At 46.3% G+C, this 24466-nt stretch overlaps 1 protein-coding gene and 1 long non-coding RNA gene across 19 annotated transcripts in view; one reads left to right on the forward strand and one right to left on the reverse strand.

Annotated features, from left to right (window-relative positions):
• Nucleotides 1–7162: 7162 nt before the first annotated feature.
• On the reverse strand, nucleotides 7163–9519 carry LOC140620680 (uncharacterized). The gene is made up of 2 exons (XR_012020394.1): nucleotides 8014–9519; nucleotides 7163–7701 (listed from the first exon to the last, which is right to left on the reverse strand). It is a non-coding gene; the product is annotated as an uncharacterized lncRNA (long non-coding RNA).
• The window catches only part of C29H10orf143 (chromosome 29 C10orf143 homolog), a 97209-nt gene continuing 80913 nt past the window's right edge, over nucleotides 8171–24466 (forward strand). For 4 of the 18 annotated variants that reach the window (XR_012020391.1, XR_012020392.1, XM_072804854.1 and 1 more), the window contains exon 1: nucleotides 8174–8591. Coding sequence is in view for 1 of the 18 variants with exons in the window: in XM_072804853.1 (XP_072660954.1) it covers nucleotides 8490–8591 (102 nt within the window). In the remaining 17 variants the exon portion in view is untranslated. Of the gene's footprint in view, nucleotides 8592–8812; nucleotides 8944–9209; nucleotides 9477–20682; nucleotides 21145–24466 lie in introns of those variants that run through there. The other 14 variants (XR_012020380.1, XR_012020381.1, XR_012020382.1 and 11 more) reach the window with 14 other exon arrangements.

Consider the following 24466-nt stretch of genomic DNA (forward strand, 5'->3'; position numbering starts at 1 on the left):
CAAACCTCTAATTTTCACACGATGCTTGGGCCCTGTTGCCCTGCGGTATGTGTACAACATAAGCAGGTCAGTATTTCATGATGGAGCAGCTAAGTTTATAGCTCCAGGGGTGTGTCCTTCCATCAGAGTAAAGCAAACTTTGGTGGTAACTCCGTCATTAGCCTACAGTGAAGTTAGTATCTATTATTCACTCATCCATATGAAATATGCTTTATTTTAATTCGAGGAAATATCTCATTTAAAAATTTCAATGCCAACATCCCCTTTCGACTTTCCAACCAAGACATGCATCCTTTTCTCAGCTCGATTGTGTTGAACTACAAAATGTGTAACAAGAGGTAGAAGGGAAAGTCTCCTTCCCACGAGAAGAAGAAGAGGTGTGGGGCCCCAGAAAGAGTAGCCCTTCATGCCATAGGTCTGAGGAAGATGGTGGCGCTAGGTCACATCTGGCCGGTTCTGCAGACTCCAAGGACAGCTCTGCCGGGTGCCGAGCCACAGCCGCCCTAAGGGCTGAGATGGAAGAGGCACAGAGCTAGCTGGCATCCTCGGCCCCTCCGTGGGGGGAGCCCTGGCAGCCCCACCCTCTATCCTACTGTGTTTCATTCCTATTGTCCCCGACTCTCCGGCCTTCTCTCGGGACTGGTGCAGACCGGGAGAGATGCTTTCTACCATTTGGAAGAAATCCCAATTTTCTAGTTTTCCACACAATTTTTTTTTTTTTTGTCCCTGAATCACAACAAGCAGTGACTGGACCCCTTGTCAGGATGCACAGTGGGTTTCTGGCCGCCCAGTTTTCTCACCCCTTAAATCATCATTGCTACACAGGACCGAGTTATTATTGGCCATAACCATATTTACCCTACAGAAATAGGTCCTTTTATGATGGGGCATAAATATGAAATGACACTGTTCTAGAATACCTGGTCACTAACGTGGCAGGATGAAGCTGAATTCCAAAAGAATCCCGAGGCCTAATGATGTCCTTAAAGGGAATGTTCAAAGGGATGGCTGTACAAACCTTTAACGCTATTTAGCAATCTTTATTTTTTTTGGGGGGGGGGTGTCTGTCTCTTATTTACCAGAAAATGTAGTATATGAGCTTCCATGCCTCTGCTTTTGTTTTGTAATTTCAAATTGTATATAGTCAGGAAATATTGCATTCACTGGCAATCAATTTATTTTGATTGATAAAAAGGGGTTAATAAAAACCTCCTTAGAAATAACAAGAAGGGGACAGTAATATATCTCTCGTGGTGCCTTCTTTCGCGGTGCATAAAGAGAGCAAGCTTCTTTACTTCTCCTCGATAAGTCTTCTCCTTTATTTTCTATACCTAGTGAGTCATTTATAACCCTTATTACTTCCAACCCACACAAAGTCATATTTCCACATGCAGGGGTTCTCCTCACTATGTCGTGAGAGCCGAGAGGCCAAAACATCCTATAATTTATATGAAAATACATGCCAAAAATGGATTATCAGACATAACCAATGTGAGCTCGCACACTTGCAAATAAAAAAAATTTAGGATGAAATATAAAACATCATGCTAAAATTTCAATCTATTGTTGAACATAGCATAGCACAGAAAGTACAGAGGTGTCTGGCCCTTGACAAACATCACCAAGTGATTAGAAGCAGAGACAAGTTGAGATGAGATACAATTAATACTTCCATTCAAACAGCAAGTTATTATTGATTTTAGGAGGCACAGTTGTGGTTTATTACTATTTTTATTTATTTACAGCACCTGAGAAGAAAATGCAAAACGACAGACCATGAAATGCTTGTCTTCTGTATGTAGCAAGTGCCTGCACTTACATTATGGGATGGGTTAGGGCATATACACTATATAGCATCATATAAATCTCTAATTTGCACTGGTCATAAAGTCTTTAAATATTAAATAATTATTTGTTGCTGGTTATCCCTGAAGAGCACATTTGCAATGTCAGGATATAATTTAGGGAATTGGCTTAGATCACAAAGGTCTCCACGTAGAGGTATTATTTTGAAAGTTGAAATTCAGTGGGTTAATTTTTTTTTTTTTTGCCTCAATGAAGTTTTTTGTTTTGTTTTTGTTTTTGTTTTTGTTTTTGTTTTTTTATTCAATGAAGTTTTCTTGGATCATTATAAAGACTGCATTTAGGGCAGCCCAGGTGGCTCAGCAGTTTAGCGCCGCCTTCAGTCCAGGGCCTGATCCTGGAGACCCAGGATCGAGTCCCACATCAGCTCCCTGCATGGAGCCTGCTTCTCCCTCTGCCTGTGTCTCTGCCTCTCTCTCTATCTCTGTGTGTGTGTGTGTGTGTCTCTCTCATGAATAAATAAATAAAATCTTAAAAAAAAAAGACTGCATTTAGAGAAATCCTATACCAAATCTTGCTGTAAAAGAAAAGATAGCTCAAGATAAAATAGCATTAGAACAAAACCATGAGCTCCAGGAAAACAAACATGTGCTGATCTAGAGAGAGGTACATCTCTCAAATTTGGATCCTTTTGGAACAAAACAGCCCGTCCACAGTGAGAGGGCCTTACGAGTGTCTGCACACTGAAGGGCTAAAGACCAAGGCTAACAACGAGGGCCTAGAGGTAAGAGAGCTTGTCATTTCACTGAACATCCCGGCGACAAGAAGTGTCTTTAGCTGATAGCAGCCCAGAAGAGGCAAGAGGGCAGGGGCACCTCTCTTGATGCCGCACAGCTAGCTCTGCTGCACTCACTCGTTCACTGGCTTGGCTCTGAGTACCCGTCCTGGGCCCTGTCCATGCTGGGCGCTGGGGACACACAGATGAACACGCTCATAGGGCCTCCAGCGAACAGAGGGTCAGCACTGAGTTCTTGGACCACAGCCCTACACCGACCGACTCAGAGACCCTTCCACTTTCTAGGCAATGGAATGTTTCTGAATGCGTGAGAGAGAGCGAGCGAGCCTCAGCACCCCCATCAGCACTGAACTGTCGCCCTTCCAGGTCTGGCTTTGTGGTGTGCCCGAAGATGGTCTCACTTATAAGATGCTTTCTTGTCACGGACTGAAAGGAAAGCATCATACCGGGGCTTCCATAGGCAGCACACCTTCTGTGTGGGCCCGCAAAACAGGACGTCTGCCATATGGCAGCTCTATGCAGGAAACATGGAAGTCACGGTCCCCTGGCCAGTCCAGACAGACGTGGATGGGAAGATACGGATGGCACGACTCAAGGAGGGTGGCTTCTGTGGAGGCCAGGCCAGTCAGAGGGGCACACCGGAGCCACGGAGGGGAGGCCCCAGGGGACAGATGACGACAGCTGTACCGCCAGCAATGAGGAGAGAGAGAGAAAGGAGGAAAGAGAGAGGCCTGACGTGCCCAGGGCCCTGGGTCAGTGCAGGCACCCGATCAGCCCAGGCTGTAAGGGAGGCGGGAGCGAGGAGGCCGAGACCTGCCCGGTGCTGGTGGGGAGAAGGCCCGTGGCCACACAGTCTGGGGCACGAGACTCCTGCAGCAGAGGTAGGGGTGCAGGGTGAAGACTGCTCGTGCCGAGTTCAGCACAGGTTCACCTTGCGAGGGCCAGGCGGCCTCGGGGTCCTGCATCTTGCAGCAGGGAGCCTGGGAACAGCGGGGAACGAGGCCCCCCGGGAACCGTGGACTAGCGCCTCGGAGCCTGGTCCTTGGTCTGAAGGTGGGGACAGCCCTGCAGCATCGCCGAGGGAGTCACCGATAGCGGGGACCCCAACCCAGCCCTCAAGCCTCGGAGCCCAGCTGTGGGCCTGGCCCTGTGGCCCTGGCCGGTAGAAAGGGAGCCCCAGGGAGGCAGGACATCAGGTGTAGGCAGGCGGTGGGACAGCCTGCAGGCAGGGCGGCTGCTTTAGGCCAGGGGGTGGCGCGGCCCCTCTGAGGGGGGACAGTTCAGCCACTGTCTGAACAAGAAGTGAGCCTTTGCGGATTAGGGGGAAGTGTTTCCAGACAAAGATGATGACTGCTATTGTTATAATAATACCTAAAAACAGTGGATTTCAAAGAAAAAAATATAACCCTATACCAGTGCCCAAGAAAGTGCCAGGTATTTCTTTTAACAAGACAGAAATATGGAAAAGAGGGGGCATTTATTAAATACCTACTATGTGCCAGTCTCTGTGCTAGATGCTTTACGTGCACCGCCTCTTTTACCTCCCAGCAAGATGAGCAGAGGTAGTAATTTTTAAAAGAGGTCATTGGAGGCACTTTGAAAGGGGGGACGATTAAATCCATGGAAAAACAGGCACAGCTTTGCAGCAGCGGAACAAAACTGTTACTCAACCCCCTCCCTACAACACACACACAGACCTCTCTTGGCCAGGCTAGGCATGTCTGTCTGTCTTTATATATTTTCTTTATATAGTTTGAGAGTGAGTGAGAGTGAGTGTGTGAGCAGGGGGGGGGGGAGAGGGGGGAGAAGGAGAGAGTGAATCTCAAGCAGACTCCATGCCCAGCACAGAGCCTGATGCAGGGCTCTATCCCATGACCCTGAGTTCATGACCTGAACTGAAACCAAGAGTCGGATGTCTAACTTACTGAGCCACCTAGGCGCCCCTTGAGCATATTTTTCAAGGTAATCTGCAGCCACTCCTTGAAGCTCCCTCTTTCCTAGAAGGCAATGGATAGGATCAAGCTATTTTATTCCTACTTTACACATGGGGAAATGGAGGCTCAGAAATGAACACTTGCCCCGGTGCACATCACTAGTTAGGTTTTGCAGCCATAGATAAACCAAACCTCCAGAAACTTCCAGTGCTCAGATGGGGACAGACTAGAGGTGGCCGGGCAGCTGCGGTGAATTGTGAGCTGACCATGTACTGCACATCATGCTTGACACTCTGCAGACAGTACCTCACAGTAACTCACTGTGCCTAGGCAGTTCAATGGGTTAAGTGTCTGCCTTCAGCTCAGGTCACGATCTAGAGTCCTGGAATGCAGCCTCAGATCAGGCTCCCTGCTCATCCAGGAGTCATCTTCTCCCTCTGCCCCTCCCCCTACTCATGCTCTCTTTCTCTCTCTCAAATAAATAAAATCTTTTTTAGAAAGGTTTTATTTATTATTCATGAGAGACACACACAGAGAGAGGCAGAGACACAGGCAGAGGGAGAAGCAGGCTCCACACAGGGAGCCCAATGTGGGACTCGATCCCAGGATCCTGGTGGTCATGCCCTGAGCCAAAGGCAGACACTCAACCACTGAGCCGCCCAGGCGTCCCAATAAATAAAATCTTTAAAAAGAAAATAAAACTCCCAGTACCCCATTGAGGTAGGCACCACTATTAGCATCTCAATTTTATACCCAGGGAATGCCTGGCAGTGGGAGATGAGCAGGGTGGAATTGGAACTCAATGTACATAACAAAAGTCATCATTTTAAATATTTTTAAGTGTACAGTTCAGTGGCATTAAGTGACCATCACCACCATCCATGTCTGGAATTCTTCATATCTTCTTAAACGGGAAGTCTGCAAGCATTTACCCTAACTCCCCACTCCCAGCCCCTGGGAACCATCATCCATCTGCCTCTGCAAGTTTGATCATTCCAGTACTTCATCTAAGTAGAATTACACTTTGTCTGGTGACTGGCTTATTTCGTTGAGTGGAACAGGTTCCAGGGTTGGAGCAGCTGTCAGAGGCTAAATAATATCCCATTGTATGGATGGAGCACATCTTACTTATCTATTCATCTATCTATGGACACCTGGGTTCTTCCTACCTTTGGCTCCTGTGTCTAGTCCTGCTGTGATCACAGGTGTTCGAGCCCCCTGTTTTGTGTTATATACACAAGTGGAGCTGCAGGATCATAGTTTTATTCTTAATTTTTTTGAGAAAAACCCATACTGTTTTTTTTTAAGTTTTCAAGTTTTATTTTTTAATTTATTTTTAAAGATTTTATTTATTTATTCATGAGGGACAGAGAGAGAGAGGCAGAGACACAGGCAGAGGGAGAAGCAGGCTCCATGCAGGGAGCCCGATGTGGGACTCGATCCTGGATCCTAGGATCACGCCCTGAGCCGAAGGCAGATGCTCAACCACTGAGCCTCTAGGTGTCCCATAAGTTTTCAAGTTTTAATTTAAATTCTAGTTAATTAGCATATAGTACAATATTGGTTTCAGGAGTAGAATTCAGCCAGTTATCACTTTCATACAACACCCAGTGCTTGTCACAAGTGCCTCCTTCACACCCATCATCTAGCCATCCCCCTCCTCCATCAGCCCTCACTTTCTTCTCTATCGCTGAGTCTCTCATGCTTTGTTTCCCTCTTTTTTTCCTCTTCCCCTATGTTCATCTGTTTTAAGTTCCACATATGAGTGAAATCATATGGTATTCGCCTTTCTCCGACTTCGCCATACTGCTTTTAATAAAGGCGCACCATTTTGCATTCTCAGCAGCAATGGTCAAGGGTTCTAACTTCTCCACATTTTAGCCAACACTTGTGTTTTTTTTTTAAGATTTTATTTATTTATACATGAGAGACACAGAGAGAGAGGTGCACAGACACAGGCAGAGGAAGAAGCAGGCTCCATGCAGGGAGCTGGACGTGGGACTTGATTCCGGGTCTCCAGGATCACGCCCTGGGCTGAAGGCAGCGCTAAACTGCTGGGTCACCTGGGCTGCCCAACACTTGTGTTTTTAGGATAGGCCTCCTAATGGGTGTGAGGTGGTATCTCGTTGTGGTCTTGATTTGCATTTACCCGAGGAATAGTTGATGTTGTGCGTCTCTTCATGTGGCTTTTGGCCATTGTGTATCATCTTTCGAGAGACATCTATGCAAGCCCTTTGCCCATTTTTTAATCAGGTTGTGTGTTTCTCTGATGTTGAATTGTAGGTGTTCTTTTTGTATTCTAGCTACTAACTCCTTATCAGAGACACGATTTGCAAATATTCAATCCATTTTGTGGGTTGCCTTATCGCTGCTGTTAGTGTCCTTTGATGCACAAAAGTGTGTAATTTTGATCTAGTCCAAGTTGTCTATATTTGTTGCTGTTGATTCTTTTAGTCATATGCATGACTCCGATGTCATGAGGATTTTCGTTTTTTTCCCCTAATAGTTAATGTCTGTTTTAATATATGAAAATAATGAGCACCATAAACATCATTTAACAGATGTTTTGTATTTAGCTTAAAAAAATTTACGATATTAATTTAAATAAATACACCAAGGAATAGCAGAGTTTTGTAGACATCTTGTAATTGGCACCCAAATGATTGATGTTTGGTACATAGTGTATTACACCAAATTGCAACCCATTAGATCTATTCCTGTGCTCAGTGTTAAAGAAAAAAATCATCCACGGCACCTGCTTACCCAAGGCCGACTTACCCAGGGGGGCCATTGCGGCAGCTTCTTCCTAAGGGGAAAGCCCCAGTGTTTTGATGTGAGGCTGTCAGCTGGTAGCAGTTTTGGAGAAGGAGAACTAGTAGGAGTGACACACCATTTGCTGAGTATTTTGTGCGGTTCTAAGTTCTCCGTGTGAATGGACCTCGGCCTCGTAACATCCTGACTCATCACCACCTTTCACAAGGGAGCACACTGTGGTCGATGAGCTGCCGAACTCCCCGCAGATCCTGCAGCCTGTAGCCCAGTGGAGGGGGCGTCACCCGTTTCTCCAGAATGGCTGGGACCAGGGCTGAGCATCACAAGACACCTCCGCTTGCAGCGACTCAAACAGCAGAAACACAGCCAGAAGTCTGCAGGCTGGTAGGCACTCAGCTGTGGGTTGGTTCAGAAGCTCAGGGCGTTAGGGCCTCGGGGCTTTCCGAGCCGCCGCCCTCCTAGCGGCAGGAAGGCTGCAGCAGCTCCGCGATGCTGATGCTCGGGCAGGAGAACGCCGCGCCCACGCCTCCCGTCCCTTCAAGCCCACCACTCGGTCCTGGGGCCCAGCCCTCCGCAGCCCCGCTGCACCGCCCGCCCCGCCCAGCCCAGCCCAGCCCAGCCCAGCCCAGCCCAGCCCAGCCCAGCCCAGCCCAGCTGCTGCACCGCCCTGCAGCCTGCATACAAGCCCCCGCCCAGGGCAACACCTACCCGGAGATCCCGGGGCCGCCTCTCTGGGACTACAACTCCCAGAAATCCGCTCCCCAGCCGGCTCGCCGGCGCCGATTGGCTCGCTGCGCCATCCATCAACCACCAACCACCGGAAGACGGCTGCGGACGGCGCGCCACGGCCAATCACGAGAGCGAGGGGGCGGGAGCTCCCCCAGCCGGTCCGACGCTCGGAGTGCAGGCGTGGCGGGACGCCGAAGGAGTCGGTTCTTCGGAGAGCCACGGCGAGTCAGTGGTCGGAGAGTTGACAGGCCGGCCCTGCGCGGAGTGATGGCCTGGGGCAGAAGCCCCGTTTTGCCCAGAAGACTCCGGAGTCCGCTCCGCCGGCTGCTGCCCTCGGCGCCAGGCCCAGCGGCCTTCGCCCCGCCCCCCGTCTCTCATTGGCTCCCCCGGGACACGTGGAGGGGGAAGGAGGCGTGGCCACCGCGGCTGGGGCTGGCGGCCTGCGGCCGGCGGGGATGAGAGGCCCGCGGACTCGGGCCTGGGGCCGCATGGCAACCGTGGTGCCGGGCTGCTGGCGACGGCGGAGGGCGGAGGAGCTTCAGGTTCCGGGGGACGCGGTGAGCCTCTGCCCCCCGGGCCTGGGCGAGAGGAACGGGATGGCGGACGCCCCGGACGTGTCCCGCGGGCCTCTCGTCCGCAGCCCGGGAGCCTTCCAGGAGGAAGCCAGGCCCGGGTCGCGCCGGCGCCCTCTTGGAGGGGTGGGCGTGGCCAGGGCCCAGGGGGCGTGGCCGCGGTGCTGCCCCGCCCCCTCCGGGCCGCGCCTGCGCAGAGGTGCGGGAGCGGCCGCCGTGAGTGCCGCGCTGTCCGGAGGCCCGGAGCTGCGGCGCTCGCGGTGACCCTGCCCGGTGCACGGGCTCGGGGTGCAGGCTGCCCCGGGCTGCTCCAGGTGCCGGCGCCGGGCTGGGCGAGGTAGGGCTGCCTCGTGAGCAGACCCCGCCCGGGTGGGTGGAGGGCTTTGAGCGGAGAGCACTGGGGTGAGGCCAGGTGGCTGGTGCAGGCGCCCGGGGTCAAGGGCTGCGTGAGCCTGGGCGGGAACCAGGTGGGAGACAGGAGGTCCTGTGGGGTGGAGCAGCGCTCTCTGACTCCCACCTCCGCTGGCCCGTTGGCTGCTTGTCACCCACCGCCTTTCTTTCGGGTCCAGCTCCCGAGTTCTTCTGTTTCTTCTGCACCTGCAGGCTTGATAAGCCCGGACTCCGGCCCCCCAGCTAATGCAGGCACTGCTTTCTCAGGTGTCGTGCACAGCGCCGCAAGAGTGGGGCTAGTCTCGTACCCTGCATGTGCTGCCTCCCCCCGCACTGCGGGGCCCGAAGCCTGTGTCACATCTGCCCTGGAACGGAAGCTTCAAACCACATAGGCTCCGACAAGGTGGAAGCATGATTCTGCTGCTCATAATGTGTGGAGGGGAGCAGGCCAGGGCAGTGGCATGGGGACCCTAAATACAGGTATGGGGCTGGTGCTACCCAGACTCCCGTGTCCTGCACTCCCCAGTGTTGTCCTCTTATGTGAGGTCAGCGCTAGGTCATCAGTACATCGCTCACATTCCATACAGTGCGAAGTAAATAGTAAAGTGACATGATCGTACTGACATTTTAAGAGCTTATTTTGGAAGCTCTGGGGAAAATGCAGGGTATGGTGGTCAGAGTGAAGGCGAGGAGGCAAGGAGTGTATGGATTACGAGAGGTGACAGGCTTGGACAGAAAGGACAGGAAGACCGTGAATGTCGGGCAGAAGGCTCTGTATGTTGGAGGAACCATGGACAGGTCAATGGACAGGCCTTGCCGATGGAGCAGTCGCAGGAGGTCAGGGAAGCGGAGTCGTCTGGGTTGGCTCCCAGGGCTGTGACTTGAGCACTTGGGTAGGCAGTGCTGAGAGAAAATTGGTGTGGAACTGGGGGAGAAAAGGAGCTCCCGGCGGGACACACTGTGTTTTCCATCTTTGGGTCGTTTAACAGAGAGGTTACGGATTGAGTGGTTCCAGGTGGATCATCTGAAGTTCACAATAAACTGTTACTGTTCCCAGATTACAAGTGAGGAAGCTGAGATCCAGAGAGGTTAATCAGCGGCTTGAGGATACACTGCTAGCAGGGAAGTAGGGATTAAATGGCACCGGCTGCCTCGAGAGCCTGTCCTCTTAGCCACCGGGCTCTGTAGCCTCCCATGTGGGGCTTTGCAACAAAGTCCTAAATTGGCCATAAAATGATGGAAAGTGTAATGCCCCAGGCTGTCAGGGACCAGGCACCAGAGCTCATTATTATTTTTTTTTTAAGATTTTATTTATTTATCATGAGAGACACATAGAGAGAGGCAGAGACACAGGCAGAGGAAGAAGCAGGCTCCATGCAGAGAGCCCAACATGGGACTCAATCCCAGGTCTCCAGGATCGCACCCTGGGCTGAAGGCAGGCGCTAAACCACTGAGCCACAGGGGCTGCCCCAGAGCTCCTTATGGATCAGAGAGAAAGAAAGGCTTACAGGAGAAACCTTGAAGGATCCTTCAGATTGCAATCCTGAAACTTAAGTACCCAGCTTGAGGCTGCAGTACTTCCCGGCTGTTATCCAGGAGTAGTGAGTTCAGAGTCTAATCGCCAAGGTGTGTATGGCCTCCTAATCTGATAAAGTCCTTGTATATATTGCGTTGTGCCTTTGGCCTTTGCTCTAATAATCCAGATTGAGTTCAATAAAGTATCCAAGTCCTTGTCCCGAGTTTTCCGTTCTCTTTCTCTCTCTCAAACACACATGCCCTCTTCCAGAATTTGGTTATGAGAGAAGTACAACCCATTTCCGTCCTCTGCTCACAGATTAGTGGCGCTACACCTTGTGCATTGTAACCACCTGTGGGGTTTTAGAAACTGCAACTGTCAGGACCATCTCTGCAATAGCTTCGCAAGTGATTCTCAGGCAGAGCCAGAGGCAGCCACCTCCTGTGATCCCGAGTGTCCTGATTGTGAAGGGTACCTGATATGGTGACACGTGCTGCAGTTAGGTATCAGTGGGGTCTGGGTTGACGCGTTTTGAGGACCCATCGTAGAGCAAACACTGTTCTAGGCTCTGCAAAAAGAAAAAAATGATATCTTTGGTTAGATTGACCCTGAGACTTGAGGACATCCAGCGCTTGGCTCTTGCAGGCCCCCTGCCCACGGCACACTCACCACACTACCTGTTCCAGAAGAGAGACGCATGCCCAGAACACCTGGAGTCATGCATACTCACCCTGTGCTGTCCATGAAGTTGCTCCTTCCAGACCGCTGTAAAAAGCAAGTTCTTTGGGGGAGCAACACCCGCCATGTCTGGGCTCACAATTGATTTGGTATCTTTTCCAGTTTTCCCTGGGTTGATCCAAGTTTTCCAGCTTCTGATTTCCTCTATTATACTTTTCTTTGATTCTTTGTCAGTATCCTATAGCAATAGCATATTAGGGTGCATTAATTAATTGGGTATTGACAGGTTTTTCTGTTTATTCTTTTAAAAACATTTTTACCTTTGCGTTTCTTTTTTTGATATATACTTAATAGTTGAAGCATACTGTACAGTGTTATATTAGTTTCAGGTACACAGTGTAATTTTTCATCAATTCTGTACATTACTCAGTGTTCATCATGGCAAGCGTACTCTTCATCCCCTTTGTTTTACCCATCCTCCCACCCACCTCCCCTGTTGCAACCGCCAGTTTGTTCTCTTTAAAAGGGTTGTATTTTTTTTTCCTTTGGTCTCTTTTAGTTTGTTCCTTTGTTCTGTTTCTTTTTTTTTTTTTTTTTAATCTTTTTTTTTTAATTTTTATTTATTTATGATAGTCACAGAGAGAGAAAGAGAGAGAGGCAGAGACATAGGCAGAGGGAGAAGCAGGCTCCATGCACCGGAAGCCCGATGTGGGATTCGATCCCGGGTCTCCAGGATCGCGCCCTGGGCCAAAGGCAGGTGCCAAACCACTGCGCCACCCAGGGATCCCCTTTGTTCTGTTTCTTAAATTGCACATATGCAAAAGCATAGAGCATTTGTCTTTTTCTGACTTATTTCCTTTAGGTCAACAGTCTATTCCTATAGTCTGACTGACTATATTCTTTAGGTCAATCCATGTTGCAAATAGCAAGACCTTTTTTGTGGCTGAGTAATACTCCATTGTGTATGGAATCTTTAGCCATTCATCTGTGGATGGACACTTGGGCTGCTTGCATTATCTTGGCTGTTGTAAATGATGCTGCTATAAACATAGGAATACATGTATCTTTTTGCATTAGTGTTTTTGTTTTCTTTGGGTAAATACCCAATCATGGAATTATTGGATCATAAAATTTTATTTTTAATTTTTTGAAGAACCTCCATACTATTTTCCACAGTGGCCGCTCCAGTTTGCGTTCCCACCAATGGTGTACAAGGATTCCTTTTTCTCCGTATCCTCACCAACACTTGTCATTTCCTGGGTTTTTTTAATTTTAACCATTCTGACAGGTGCAAGGTGGAAGCTCATTATACTTTTGATTTGCATTTCTGTGGTGATTAATGATGTTGAGCATCATTTCACATGTCTGTTGGCCATCTGTATGTCTTCCTTGAAAAAATGTCTACTCATGTCCTGCCCATTTTAATTGGATTATTTGTTTTTTTTTAATTTTTTAATTTAATTTAATTTATTTATGATAGGCACACAGTGAGAGAGAGAGAGAGGCAGAGACATAGGCAGAAGGGAGAAGCAGACTCCATGCACCCGGAGCCCAACATGGTATTCGATTCCGGGTCTCCAGGATTGTGCCCTGGGCCAAAGGCAGGCGCTAAACCGCTGTGCCACCCAGGGATCCCTTATTTGGGTTTTTTGGTGTTGAGTTGTAGGAGTTCTTTACATAGTTTGGATGTTATCCCTTTATTGTGCGTATCGTCTGCAAATATCTTCTCCCGGTCAGTAGGTTGCCTTTTTGTTTTATGGATGATCTCCTTTGCTATGCAAAAGCTTTTTGTTTTGATGTATACCCAATAGGTTATTTTTGTTTTTGTGTCCCTTGCCTCAGCAGACATATATAGTAAGAAGTTGCTATGGTCAATGTCAAAGAGGTTGCTGCCTGTGTTTTATAGAATTTTTATTGTTTCAGATCTCACATTTAGGTCTTTAATTCATTATTTCATTATTTTGCACGTAGCTCTCCAGTTATCCTGACACCATTTATTAAAGAGGCTGGCTTTTCCCCATTGTATACTCTTACCTCCTTTGTCATAGATTAATTGACCATATAATTATGGTTTTATTTCTGGGTTATCTGTTCTGTTCCATTGATTTCCATGTCTGTTTTTGTGCTAATACCATGCTATTTTGATTACTACAGCTTTGTAGAATATCTCGAAATCTGAGGTTGTGATACCAGCTTTGTTCTTTCTTAAGATTGTTTTGGCCATTTGGGGTCTTTTTTGGTTCCGTACAAATTTTAATATTATTTGTTCTAGTTCTGTGAAAAATTTTTTGGTCAAGATTGTATTAAATTTGTAGATTGCTTTGGGTAGTATGGACATCATAACAATATTGGTTCTTCCAATCCATGAGCATGGAATACCTTTCCATTTTTTTGTCTTTAAATTCTTTCATCAGTGTTTTAGAGTTTTCAGAATACAGGTCTTTTACTTCTTTGGTTCAGTTTATTCCTAGGTATTTTATTATTTTTAGTGCAATTATAAATGGGATTGTTTTCTTAATTTCTCTTTCTGCTACTTCATTATTAGTGTATAGAAGTACAACAGATTTCTGTATATTAATTTTGTATACTGAGACTTTACTGAATGTTTTTGATACTTGGCCTTTGTTTAGATGTAAGTAAATGATAAAGTTCCAACCTATCATTTTCACCAGTTCTTGGTATTATGAATAGTTGCCCTTAAAATCAAGGGCTGAGGATATCTTTTTTTTTTTTTTTTTTTTGGTGAGGATATCTTATTATCCACTCTGCTCTGTTTATAAATTTTAGACCTGCCTTTACTAATGCTTGAAAAATTATCTAGTAAATTCAGCTAGCAGACCTTGTCAGCAAAACCACTGAGACATGTTGATGACTTTACCTCCATTCAAGTGACCCTATGGGGTCTAACTTGTAAAGAGAGAAAATTCAGAGTTAAATTTGCTTGTTTTGGGATGCCTGGGTGGCTCAGCGGTTGAGCATCTGCCTTTGGCTTGGTGTGATTCCAGGTCCGGGGATCAAGTCCCACATTGGGCTCCCTTCAAGGAGCCTGCGTTTCCCTCTGTGTCTCTTCCTCTCTCTGTGTGTCTCTCATGAATAAATAAATAAAATCTTAAAAAAAAAGAAAGAAAAATTGCTTGTTTCATCCTGTAGGATGTAGATTTTATAGCTCATCTGCTAAGCAAGATCCTTAACTATGAGAACTTTATGTGTACTGGCCATGGTGCCAATCCTAGCAAAACCCTTCACTCTGCCTTTCTCTGGTCACTCTTCTCATTCAAGATAATTGCAACCCATGCCTCAAAAACCAAGTTATTTAATTCTCACTCAATTTTAGTTTTAAGGTGAATCTGTGGAGCTACTTTTACTGTCTGTTCTACTCAGTTTAATTGTATTCAGCCACCTTCCCATCTAGATAAAGGGAGGTTTACCAGTAATTCATTTTTGGTTATATCTCTAATACACATGTTCACACCGCCACCTGCATATGGCCTTGATCATTTCTAGCTTTTGGCAAATTTCCTAATATATGACACAGAAAAGTCAAAATGAGGTAACAGTCAGGGGTTCTTTACCATGCTTGGGGGGCTTTTCAGGTGTGTTTGTTGGGCTCAGTAGCCATGGCTGGAGGATCATGATGTGGCTTCTGCTTCTTCAGTTTTCATATGCCCAGAGTCGAGCAAGGCATGTAGTAGGTGTTCAACAAATACATTTTGGGTGATTAATATGTTGAGGGTGTGTGTGTGTGTGTGTGTGTGTGTGTGTGTCTAACTGGAAAGAAATGAAGTGAGGATTACACTAAGGCATAGAAATGTTGGTGCTTTCAAACTATCATTTATTTAGGGAAAATTATAATTTGGCTGGCAAAGCCCCAGCAGTGTGCCTCATCATCACCCTCATGGTCACAGCTCATGTCTTCTCAATTTCTTGTGTGTTTATTAGCAAAGCCGTGCTGTTTAGCTGGATTTTTCCAAGTGTACAATGAAGTGATTTTTTTTTTTTTTTTGTAAATCTGCAGTTGTGCAGACGTCATCCCCAGTTTTAGAGCATTTCCATTGCCTCGTTTGTACCTGTTTTGCAGGAACTCCATCATCTCTCCCTCAGCTCCAGGCAACTACTAATCTACTTTGTATTTTTCTAGATTTGCCTTTTCTGGACTTTTCATATAAACAGAATTGAATGTGCTTTTTCTTGCAGCTGGCTTCTTTTAGGCAGCATCTTAATTTTTCAGGTTCCTCCATGGTGAGGCATGTATCTTTAGCTTGTTCCTTTTTATTGCTAAGTAATACTCCATTGTACCAATATACCACATGTTGTTTATCCATTTTTCAGTTGATAGACATTGTGTTGTTTATTCTTTTTGGCTATTATGAATAATGCTGAAAATTCAGAAAAGTTATGTGCAGATCTTGGTGTATATGCATGTTTCCATTTCTCTTAGACCAAGAGGACTGGGATTGCTGGTTCCCAGTGCCAGAGAAGCTGCCATGCTGTTTTCTGAGGGGGCACATTCTGCATCCACACTGGCAGCCTACAGAGGGCTCCGCTGAGTCCCCTTCTCTGTTGTCCAATTATCCTCATTCTAGTAGGTATGAAGTTAGGGGTCTCACTGTGATTTTAATCTGCATTTCCCTAGTGACTTGCTGTTGAACATCTTTTCATGTGCTTTTTATTTTTTTTTTTTTATTTTTTTTAGAAAAACTTAAGTTTCTTGTTTTTTTTTTAAATTTTTTTTAATTTTTATTTATTTATGATAGTCACAGAGAGAGAGAGAGAGAGAGAGAGAGAGGCAGAGACACAGGCAGAGGGAGAAGCAGGCTCCATGCACTGGGAGCCCGACGTGGGACTCGATCCCAGGTCTCCAGGATCGCGCCCTGGGCCAAAGGCAGGCGCCAAACCGCTGCGCCACCCAGGGATCCCTTCATGTGCTTTTTAATCACTCATAACTTTTTTGGTGAATTATTCAAAACTTTTGCTCATATTTAAAAACAGCTTTGTTTATAATTTACATACCATAAAGTTCACTCTTTTAAAGTACACAGGTCAGTGACTTTAATGTATTTACAGAGCTGTGTAAATATCTCCATAATCTAAATAAAGAACATTTTCATGACCAAAAAGAAACCCGGTTCCCGTGGGCAGTCACTCTCTTTCACCTTCCCCTAGCCCTTAGCAACTACTGATTGACCTTCTGTATCAGAAGATTTTTTATTCATTCATGAGAGACACACAGACGCAGAGACATAGGCAGAGGGAGAAGCAGGCTCCTTGCAGGGAACCGGATGAGGGACTCAATCTCCTGTGACCCCTCAGGATCATACCCTGAGCCAAAGGCAGATGCTCAACCATTGAGCCATCCAGGTGTCCCGAGTCAAACTGTTTTCCAAAGCAGCTGTGCCATTTACATTCCCACCAGCATTGAATGAAGGTTCTAGTTTCTCCACATCCTTGTCAACACTTGTTACTATCTCTTTTTGATTATAGCCATTCTAGTGGTTGGGAACTGTATCCCATTGTGGTTTTGATTTGCGTTTTTCTAATGACAAATGGTGGTAAATGTCTTTTTATGTACTTACTGGCTTTTTATATATCTTTGTTGGAGAATACACTATTCAAATCCTTTGCCCACTTAAAAACTTATGTCATCTTGTTGAAAGACTGCTTTGTATATTCTGGACATGTCTTTTTTATTTTTTATTTTTTTTAGGATTTTATTTATTTATTCATGAGAGACACAGAGAGAGAGAGAGAGAGAGAGAGGCAGAAACAGGCAGAGGGAGAAGCAGGCTCCATGCAGGGAGCCCTACACGGGACTTGGTCCCGGGTCTCCAGGATCATGCCCTGGGCCAAGGCAGGAGCCAAACCGCTGAGCCACCCAGGGATCCCTGGATACATGTCTTTTAACAAAGGGATGACGGGCAGCCCGTGTGGCTCAGCGGTTTAGCGCCGCCTTTGGCCTAGGGTGTGATCCTGGAGACCCGGGATCAAGTCCTGCATCGGGCTCCCTGCATGGAGCCTGCTTCTCTCTCTGCCTGTGTTTCTGCCTCTCTCTCTCTCTCTCTCTCTCTCTGATAAATAAATAAAATCTTTAAAACAAAATAAAGGGATAATGTGCAAATATTTTCTCCAAGAATGTGGCTTGTCTTTTTACTTTCTTAATGGTGCCTTTCAAAGCCCCAAAATTTTAGATATTGATGAAGTCCAATTTTTCAATTTGTTTCCTTATAGATCAAGCTTTTGGTATCACATCTTCAAAATCTTGGCCTAAGATCACAGAGGTCTTGTCCTATGTTTCTCCTCTAAAAATTGTATGCTTTTAGTGCTTGCATTTGGCTCTCTGATCCCTTTTGTGTTAATATTTGTGTGTGGTATGTAGATAGGGCCCAAAGTTCCTCTTTTAGTGCATAGACATTGAATCGTGCCCATGCCATGTCTGATGAAGACTGTGCTTTCTCCATTGAGTTGTCTTGGCATCTTTGTCAAAAGTCAGTTCACCATAAACTTAAGGGTTTATTTCTGGATTCTCAGTGCTGTTCCATCGATCTGTGGTTTATCCCCATGCCACTACCACACCATCTGGATTAGTGTAGATTTTATTAAGTTTACATTAAGTTTTGAAATCTTTTTCATACATGGTTTGGTTTTTAGGGCTTCCTGGTTGTATTTTTCAGTTTTGTCTCCCCAGCTGGACTGAAAGCTCACTGAAGACCCAGCTCTGTCATTTCAGGTCACCCGACTTCACCAAGTTAGTTCAGGTTTGGGGATTTCATTTTTTGCATCTACAAAATAGAAATAAAATTCTTACTCTTCCTACATCATGGGGTTGTTACAAGGACCAAATGAAGTAACAAATGTGGAAAGACTCCTAAACTGTCGTTTTTATCATTGTGACCTGACCTATGCGGTAAGTCCATTTGTGTACCTGCTTTCCTGAAGATCTTGGCTTTAATCAGGATGTATCTTCAGTTTATAGAGGACATCATGAATCTCATGGGCCTATACGTGATCCTCATTAAGTCTACTCTGTTCTTTCATGGTTTTTAATTGGAAATATGAGCGTGGCGTTTCTTTGCTCTGTTTTCTTCCTCTAGGTCGCTAGCCCGCTTGAAATTTAGTTGTCACTCTTGCTTCTGACTGCTGTCTCAGAACGCTCCTCTTCCCCTAAGCCTCCTTGTTTCCCAGCCAGGCAAGGTGGGGTGTGTGGGCTGAGAAGCCCATATAAAGTAGTTTGATAAGTCTTCCAAAGGTGGTCACAGCTGAGTAAAACACAGCATCGAGCTGTAAGATCCATGTGCTGTGAGAGCGTGGAGTGCAGACGAGTCCTAACTTCTGGTCTCTGTCATTGACACTGTGTCAGGTTTCATTGTCCTGAACCTTCCAAGAAAGTGAGCCTCCCAAGAGTGCAAGGTCATTTTCCAAGTGACACTGTTATTGAAGAAGAATCTGTGCTTGATGGAAACCATGCTCTCTCTAAATGACAGTCTATAGGGCCTTATTAATCTTGCTGTTCCAGCTTTCATGGTTCTGTATTTAGGGCTGGTGGACATCCATATCAACCCCTCCAACAGAAGTAAGCTGCCTTTACTGAAGTATATAGCCTTACTCAGCAAACTGTTCCTGGTAACTAGGACTCAGTTAACCAGCATATATATGCATTTCTTTTTTTTTTTTTTAAGATTTTATTTATTATTTATTCATGATAGAGAGAGAGAGAGAGAGAGAGAGGGACAGGCAGAAGGAGAAGCAGGCTCCATGCAGGGAGCCCGACGTGGGACTCGATCCCGGGACTCCAGGATTGCGCCCTGGGCCAAAGCAGGTGCCAAACCGCTGAGCCACCCAGGGATCCCCAGCATATGCATTTCTAATACAAACAATCTTTAGAAAAAAAGACCATTAGTCAGTAAAAATCCCCACTATACCTTCTTAATGAAAGATTAGGGGTGCGCGTGCGTGCGTGTGTGTGTGTGTAGAGACTCACTATCAATGGCATTCTGAGTTCTAATGATTTATGTTGGCATTCTCCAGAGTATGTATGCTTAATTCATGTACTAGTGTATGTATTAAAAATGCTTACTTCAAGGTATTTAGTTTTTTTAAGAACATGCCATTTTCTTGCTGTGCTGATTGAGAGAATACGTGGTGCTTTTCTGTTGAGGTGTTTAGGAAGTTGGCATCTGTTTTTTTTTCCACATTCCTCTGGAGCATAGAGAGCAGGAACAGGTTTCCAGAGGTGACTGCATGTCTCAGCGGCTGAGCTGGCAGCGGGCCTGTACTCTGTGCACTCCTCCTCCTCTTCACTGGCTTACCAATGTGTTCCCGGTGCGTCCCTAAGATGTCCCCAGTCTGGTTCCTACAGTTCTGTTGATTCATGAAGCCTGTGACACTCCTCCCTCCCCTATGCCCCACTCACTCATCCAACTGGGGCCCATCACTTCTAATAAAGGAAAAAGTCCACAGCAACAAAGGTGGGATCGTGCCTCCTCAGTGGAGGGCACCTTGGCTTTCGGAGACCTGCCAGACTTTTTTGTTCTGTCATTGAACCGACACAATATGTGTTTTATATTTTAATTTATGCATCTTATCAAATGTCTTCTCTCAGCCAACCATGTTCCTATTTCAACTGTTCTCTGGTGAGGTTGCTATTCGATTGATATTCAATTATTGTTAAGTAATGGGGTGTTTGTGTATACTCAGGATTTTAATTTTGTTTATACAGTACAAGTGTCTTCTTAGTTGGCTGGTAAATCTTCATCTGCCTTTATGAAGGCTGACATGTCCTCTCCAGGAGGGAGTAAAAGTGAACCATGTAACACAATCCCAGAGTTAAATGCCTCTGCAGGCTTCATTTTCCTTTGGCCCAGGCCAGTCCATAAAAACTGGACAATTTGCCAAGTAAGTGTACAGGTCAATAGCATACGCAGTCAGCTCTCAATAATCCACAGTAAATAGCAGACAACATGAATAATTTAATCCACTCAGCTGGTCCAGAGCTCCCAAGCAGGTAAGCCCCACATCCCCTAGAGGAGCCCAGCTCTTACCGACTACCTAGGTACCAGCATGACTCCCCCTTTCGCCTGCCATTGGGTGTGGGGACCCAATTCCCCAACCACCTGAGCCACTTAAAGAATGTCAGCTTGTCGCCATAGATGATCACAAGTCTGCTGATTTTACTGTGCCAAATGTTATTGACTCCACACAGAAACGGTATAGAATGTACTTCCACGGTGTTTTAGGTTTCATCCAGAAAGTATGGGTTCTAGCTCAGAGTCACCCATCTGTGCCCCTTTGCTTTTCTTTTGGCATGTCTGATGTTATTCAGAAAGGAGCGGGGACATAACATTGCTGTCAGGCAGCTGTGGTGGTACTGATGGGGGAGGTTGAAGCCTGTGTATAAGATGACGTGGGGCATATTGGATATTTCCGCTTTTTCCCTTTAGTCCAGATTGTGGGAAGTTGGCAGTAAACCAGTTTTACACACTGTGCTTATGTTTACAGTGTGAAGATTGGTTACATCCTGAATAACCGGAGGTCTAGGTCCTTGATCTTCCTCACTGTGTTCATCTGTGTGGGCAGAGGCACAGAAGGCTGCATTCTTTGCAAAGATTTTGAAGATGATGAGTAGGATTCCTTCAGTGTTCAGGAGAAGAAGGATTGGATGTTCTCCGATAGACCAGGAAACCACACAGATGTCAAAGTGAGGTTAATGAGGGAGCGGGGAGAACCCTCCCAGGTGAAGAAGAACACACAGAAGACTCCAGGACTGGGGCAGCTGCTTCACACACAGAAGACTCGGGGGCGGCAGAGGATTCCCACCTCTCTTGGACCTGCCACCTGCGTGACTCTGCCACGCCACATGGCCACTGGGCCTGCTCCACAAGGGTCAGTTTCTCCCGTGCAGATGTGCTGGCTGAGCCACGGAAGGAAGCCTTCTGCTGTGGGGGCCACTTGGCTTTGCAGGTCTTTTTTTTTTAAGATTTTATTTATTTATTTATTTTTTAAAAGATTTATTTATTTGTTTATTCATGAGAGATACACACACACACACACACACACACACACAGAGAGAGGCAGAGACACAGGCAGAGGGAGAAGTGGCCTCCATGCAGGGAGCCCGATGTGGGACTCGATCCTGGGTATCCAAGATCAGGCCTTGGGCTGAAGGCAGTGCTAAACCGCTGAGCCACCCCGGCTGCCCAAGATTTTATTTATTTATTCATGAGAGGCACACAGAGAGAGAGAGAGAGAGGCAGAGACACAGGCAGAGGGAGAAGCAGGCTCATGCACTGAGCCTGACGTGGGACATGATCTCAGGTCTCCAGAATCACACCCCAGGCTGAAGGCATCACTAAACCACTGAGCCACCGGGGCTGCCCTATAGGTATTTTTTTATGGTTTATTTTAAGAGGGATGCTGACAGTTTAGAAACTCTGCCACAGAGTGTGTGGGATAGGAAGAGTCTGGAAAGCATCTCAAGTGTGGGATAGTGAAAGGCAGTAGGAATGGTTGGTTGGAGAGGAAGCCTCAGAAGTACCTGAGTGCGATCTGCAAACATCTGGAAGGATGTTTATCTCCTGCATGAGGGACTATTTATTTTATGTTGCTCAAGAGGGAAAAATTAGAATCAGTGGGTGGAGATTATGGAAAAGCAATTTGGCTTAAATCAGTATTTCTTGAAGTGTGGTATACGTACCACCAGGGGTATGAGAGATTTTTTTTTCCTTCATTTTTAAAAACCTTATTTCAAAATAGTTATAGATTTACAGAAAGGTTTCAAAGATATATAGAGAGAATTTAGGTATAGCCTTCAGCTAAACAACTTACGTAATCATAGTACAGCGAGCAAACCGTGAAATTAGCACTGGTGCGGCCCTGTTAACTCAACTGCACCCGACTCCCATCTCGCCAGTTTGCCCACTAACAGCCTTTCTCAGACCCTGACGGGATCCAGGGTCCACATTGCACAGACTCCTAGTGCTTCTTGGTCTCCTCGGTCGCTCGTGACCTTGACACTTCTGATGAATAGTGGGCAGCTGTTTTGTAGAGTGTCTCTCAACGAGGGTTGTCTAACGTTTTCTGTGATCAGATGAAGGCCGTGCATTTGGCATGCAGGCCGCAGAGGTGACGTCCCGCCTTCTCAGTGCATCAGATCCGGGCATCACGGCATCACCATGCTGGTCATGACTGCCGTTGGTGACCTTGTCACTCCATGAAGGTGATTTCATCCACTGTAAAGCCACTGTCTTTTTCTTCCTAGTTAATAAAAGTTTGGAGGAGATGCTTTGAGGCTGTGCCAGTATCCTGTTTCTCCTTAAACTTGCTCACTGATTTTAGCCTCTATGGGTAAATCTTGTTTGAAATGACATTTACTTAATGGTGCTTTTGTATTTTCCTTATTCCTCTTTCATTTGCTAATTAGAATTCATCTAAAAAGAACACTATACGCCCACCCCCCACCCCAGTTGTGTATTCATTTGTTGACACCGTGGTCAGACTCACAGGTACACAGGTTGTTCTCTGCCTCGCAATCCACTGCTGTTGTTACTTATTCCATTGCCCATGTTGTTCCAGCTTTGGCGATGGGGTACTCCTTCAGGATGGGGCGCCTCTGTCTTTTTGATGTGTCCTCATCCTTTTTTTAAAAAAACTTCCTTATTTGGGGTTTCACAAAATGTCTCAGGCTCATCTTGCACTGTCCCCGTTCCGTGCCTGAACTAACCCCTCTCCATGGAGCCTAGATCCCTTCAGCGGGAGGATGGTAGCTAGAAAGCAGTATCTGTGTGCTGGGTGTAGTCTCGCTACTACTAGGATGCCACCATCTCAGTAGACACAGCTAGAAGTGTACGTATTGGCGTATGTATATGCACTAGTGTATATTTTTATTTACACTTCCTATTATGTGCACATGCACACGTCTGTATGTGGTTCCGTGCTGCTGTCTGGATATGTATTGAAAACTGGGCATTCATGCTAATACTTCCAGTCCTGATCCAGCCCCACTGGGTTCTTTTTTTTTTTTTTTTTTAAGGATTTATTTATTGGATGGGGGAGGGGGAGAGAGAGATTCTCATGCAGACTCCACGCCCAGCGTAGAGCCTAACGTGGGGGCTCCATCTCATGACCCTGAGATCACGACCTAAACTGAAATCAAGAGTCAGATGCTCAACCAGCTGAGCCACCCAGTCCCCCTCGACCCCATCTTTAATAGCCTCCTCCTTCCTTATTTGTAACTTAACCTTTTCAACACAGAGAAACCTGGCTCTCCTTAGTTACCACATATTTACTTACTTATTTAATCCTGGTATGCCAATAAAATAGTTTCAGACGAGATCGGGCGCGTTCAGGGTGGTATGGCCGTAGACAATAAAATAGTTTCAAAATTGCTAATCTTCGAGAAACAGATTTGCTGACTAGATTCAGTATTTCCAGTCTTAGAAATAGTACTTTTCAGAGTGAATGAGGATAGTTCTGTATTTCAATGTAGCTAGGTTATTTGTTTGTAAAATATTTTTATTTGCTATTTTTTGTGTTCCATTTGGGTCTTCTCTCTCTGACATCCTGGTTGATTTAAATTTGGTACTCACTTTTGGGCAGGTGAAACGTTACTGTGGTTCTAAGACTAGAGCTTCCAAAGAACTTGTACCAAGTGTCTGTCCCCACTTTATACCTGTTGTCCCCCTTCTCTCTGACCTTTTCCCACCCACTCTCCGCAGGAAACCAGTGTCTTTAGTTCCTGGCATATCCTCCTGTGTTTCTTTTGTACAGATGAGCAGACAGGTTTGTGTTTTCTCAGACTCCTTCTTTCTTACATGGAGGGCAGCACTGCAGATGTTTTTTGCACTTGGTCACTTCCCCGTATGCCCTGGAAATCACTGCGAGCCCGTCCACAGAGGACTTCCTCTGGTTTTCTCAGCTGCCTGGAGCCGCGTTGCTTGGATGCTTCTCCTGCCTGTGCCCATTTAGGTGGTTTCCAGTATCTTCCAGCCTAACCAGTGCTACAGTGAGTAACCTTGTACAGCCTTTTTTCCCCCACATTGTTGTGGGTGTGCCTTTTGGGTAGGTTCCTACAGGTGTATTTTCTGGGTTAAAAAGTCTCTGTAGCTTTTGTTAGGTATCACCAAGTTTCCTGCAAAATTTGAAGTGCAGGAGAGGCCCATTTCCCTACAGCCTTGTGGGTAGAGTCTGCATCACACTTCAGCATCTTGCCAAGCTTATGGAAGACAAGTGACAAGTGGGGTCTTTTCCTTTGATCTTCTCTAAACGTGAGTGAGCTTGAACTTGT

Source organism: Canis lupus, chromosome 29, assembly GCF_048164855.1.
Source record: "Canis lupus baileyi chromosome 29, mCanLup2.hap1, whole genome shotgun sequence".
Taxonomy (NCBI): domain Eukaryota; kingdom Metazoa; phylum Chordata; class Mammalia; order Carnivora; family Canidae; genus Canis; species Canis lupus.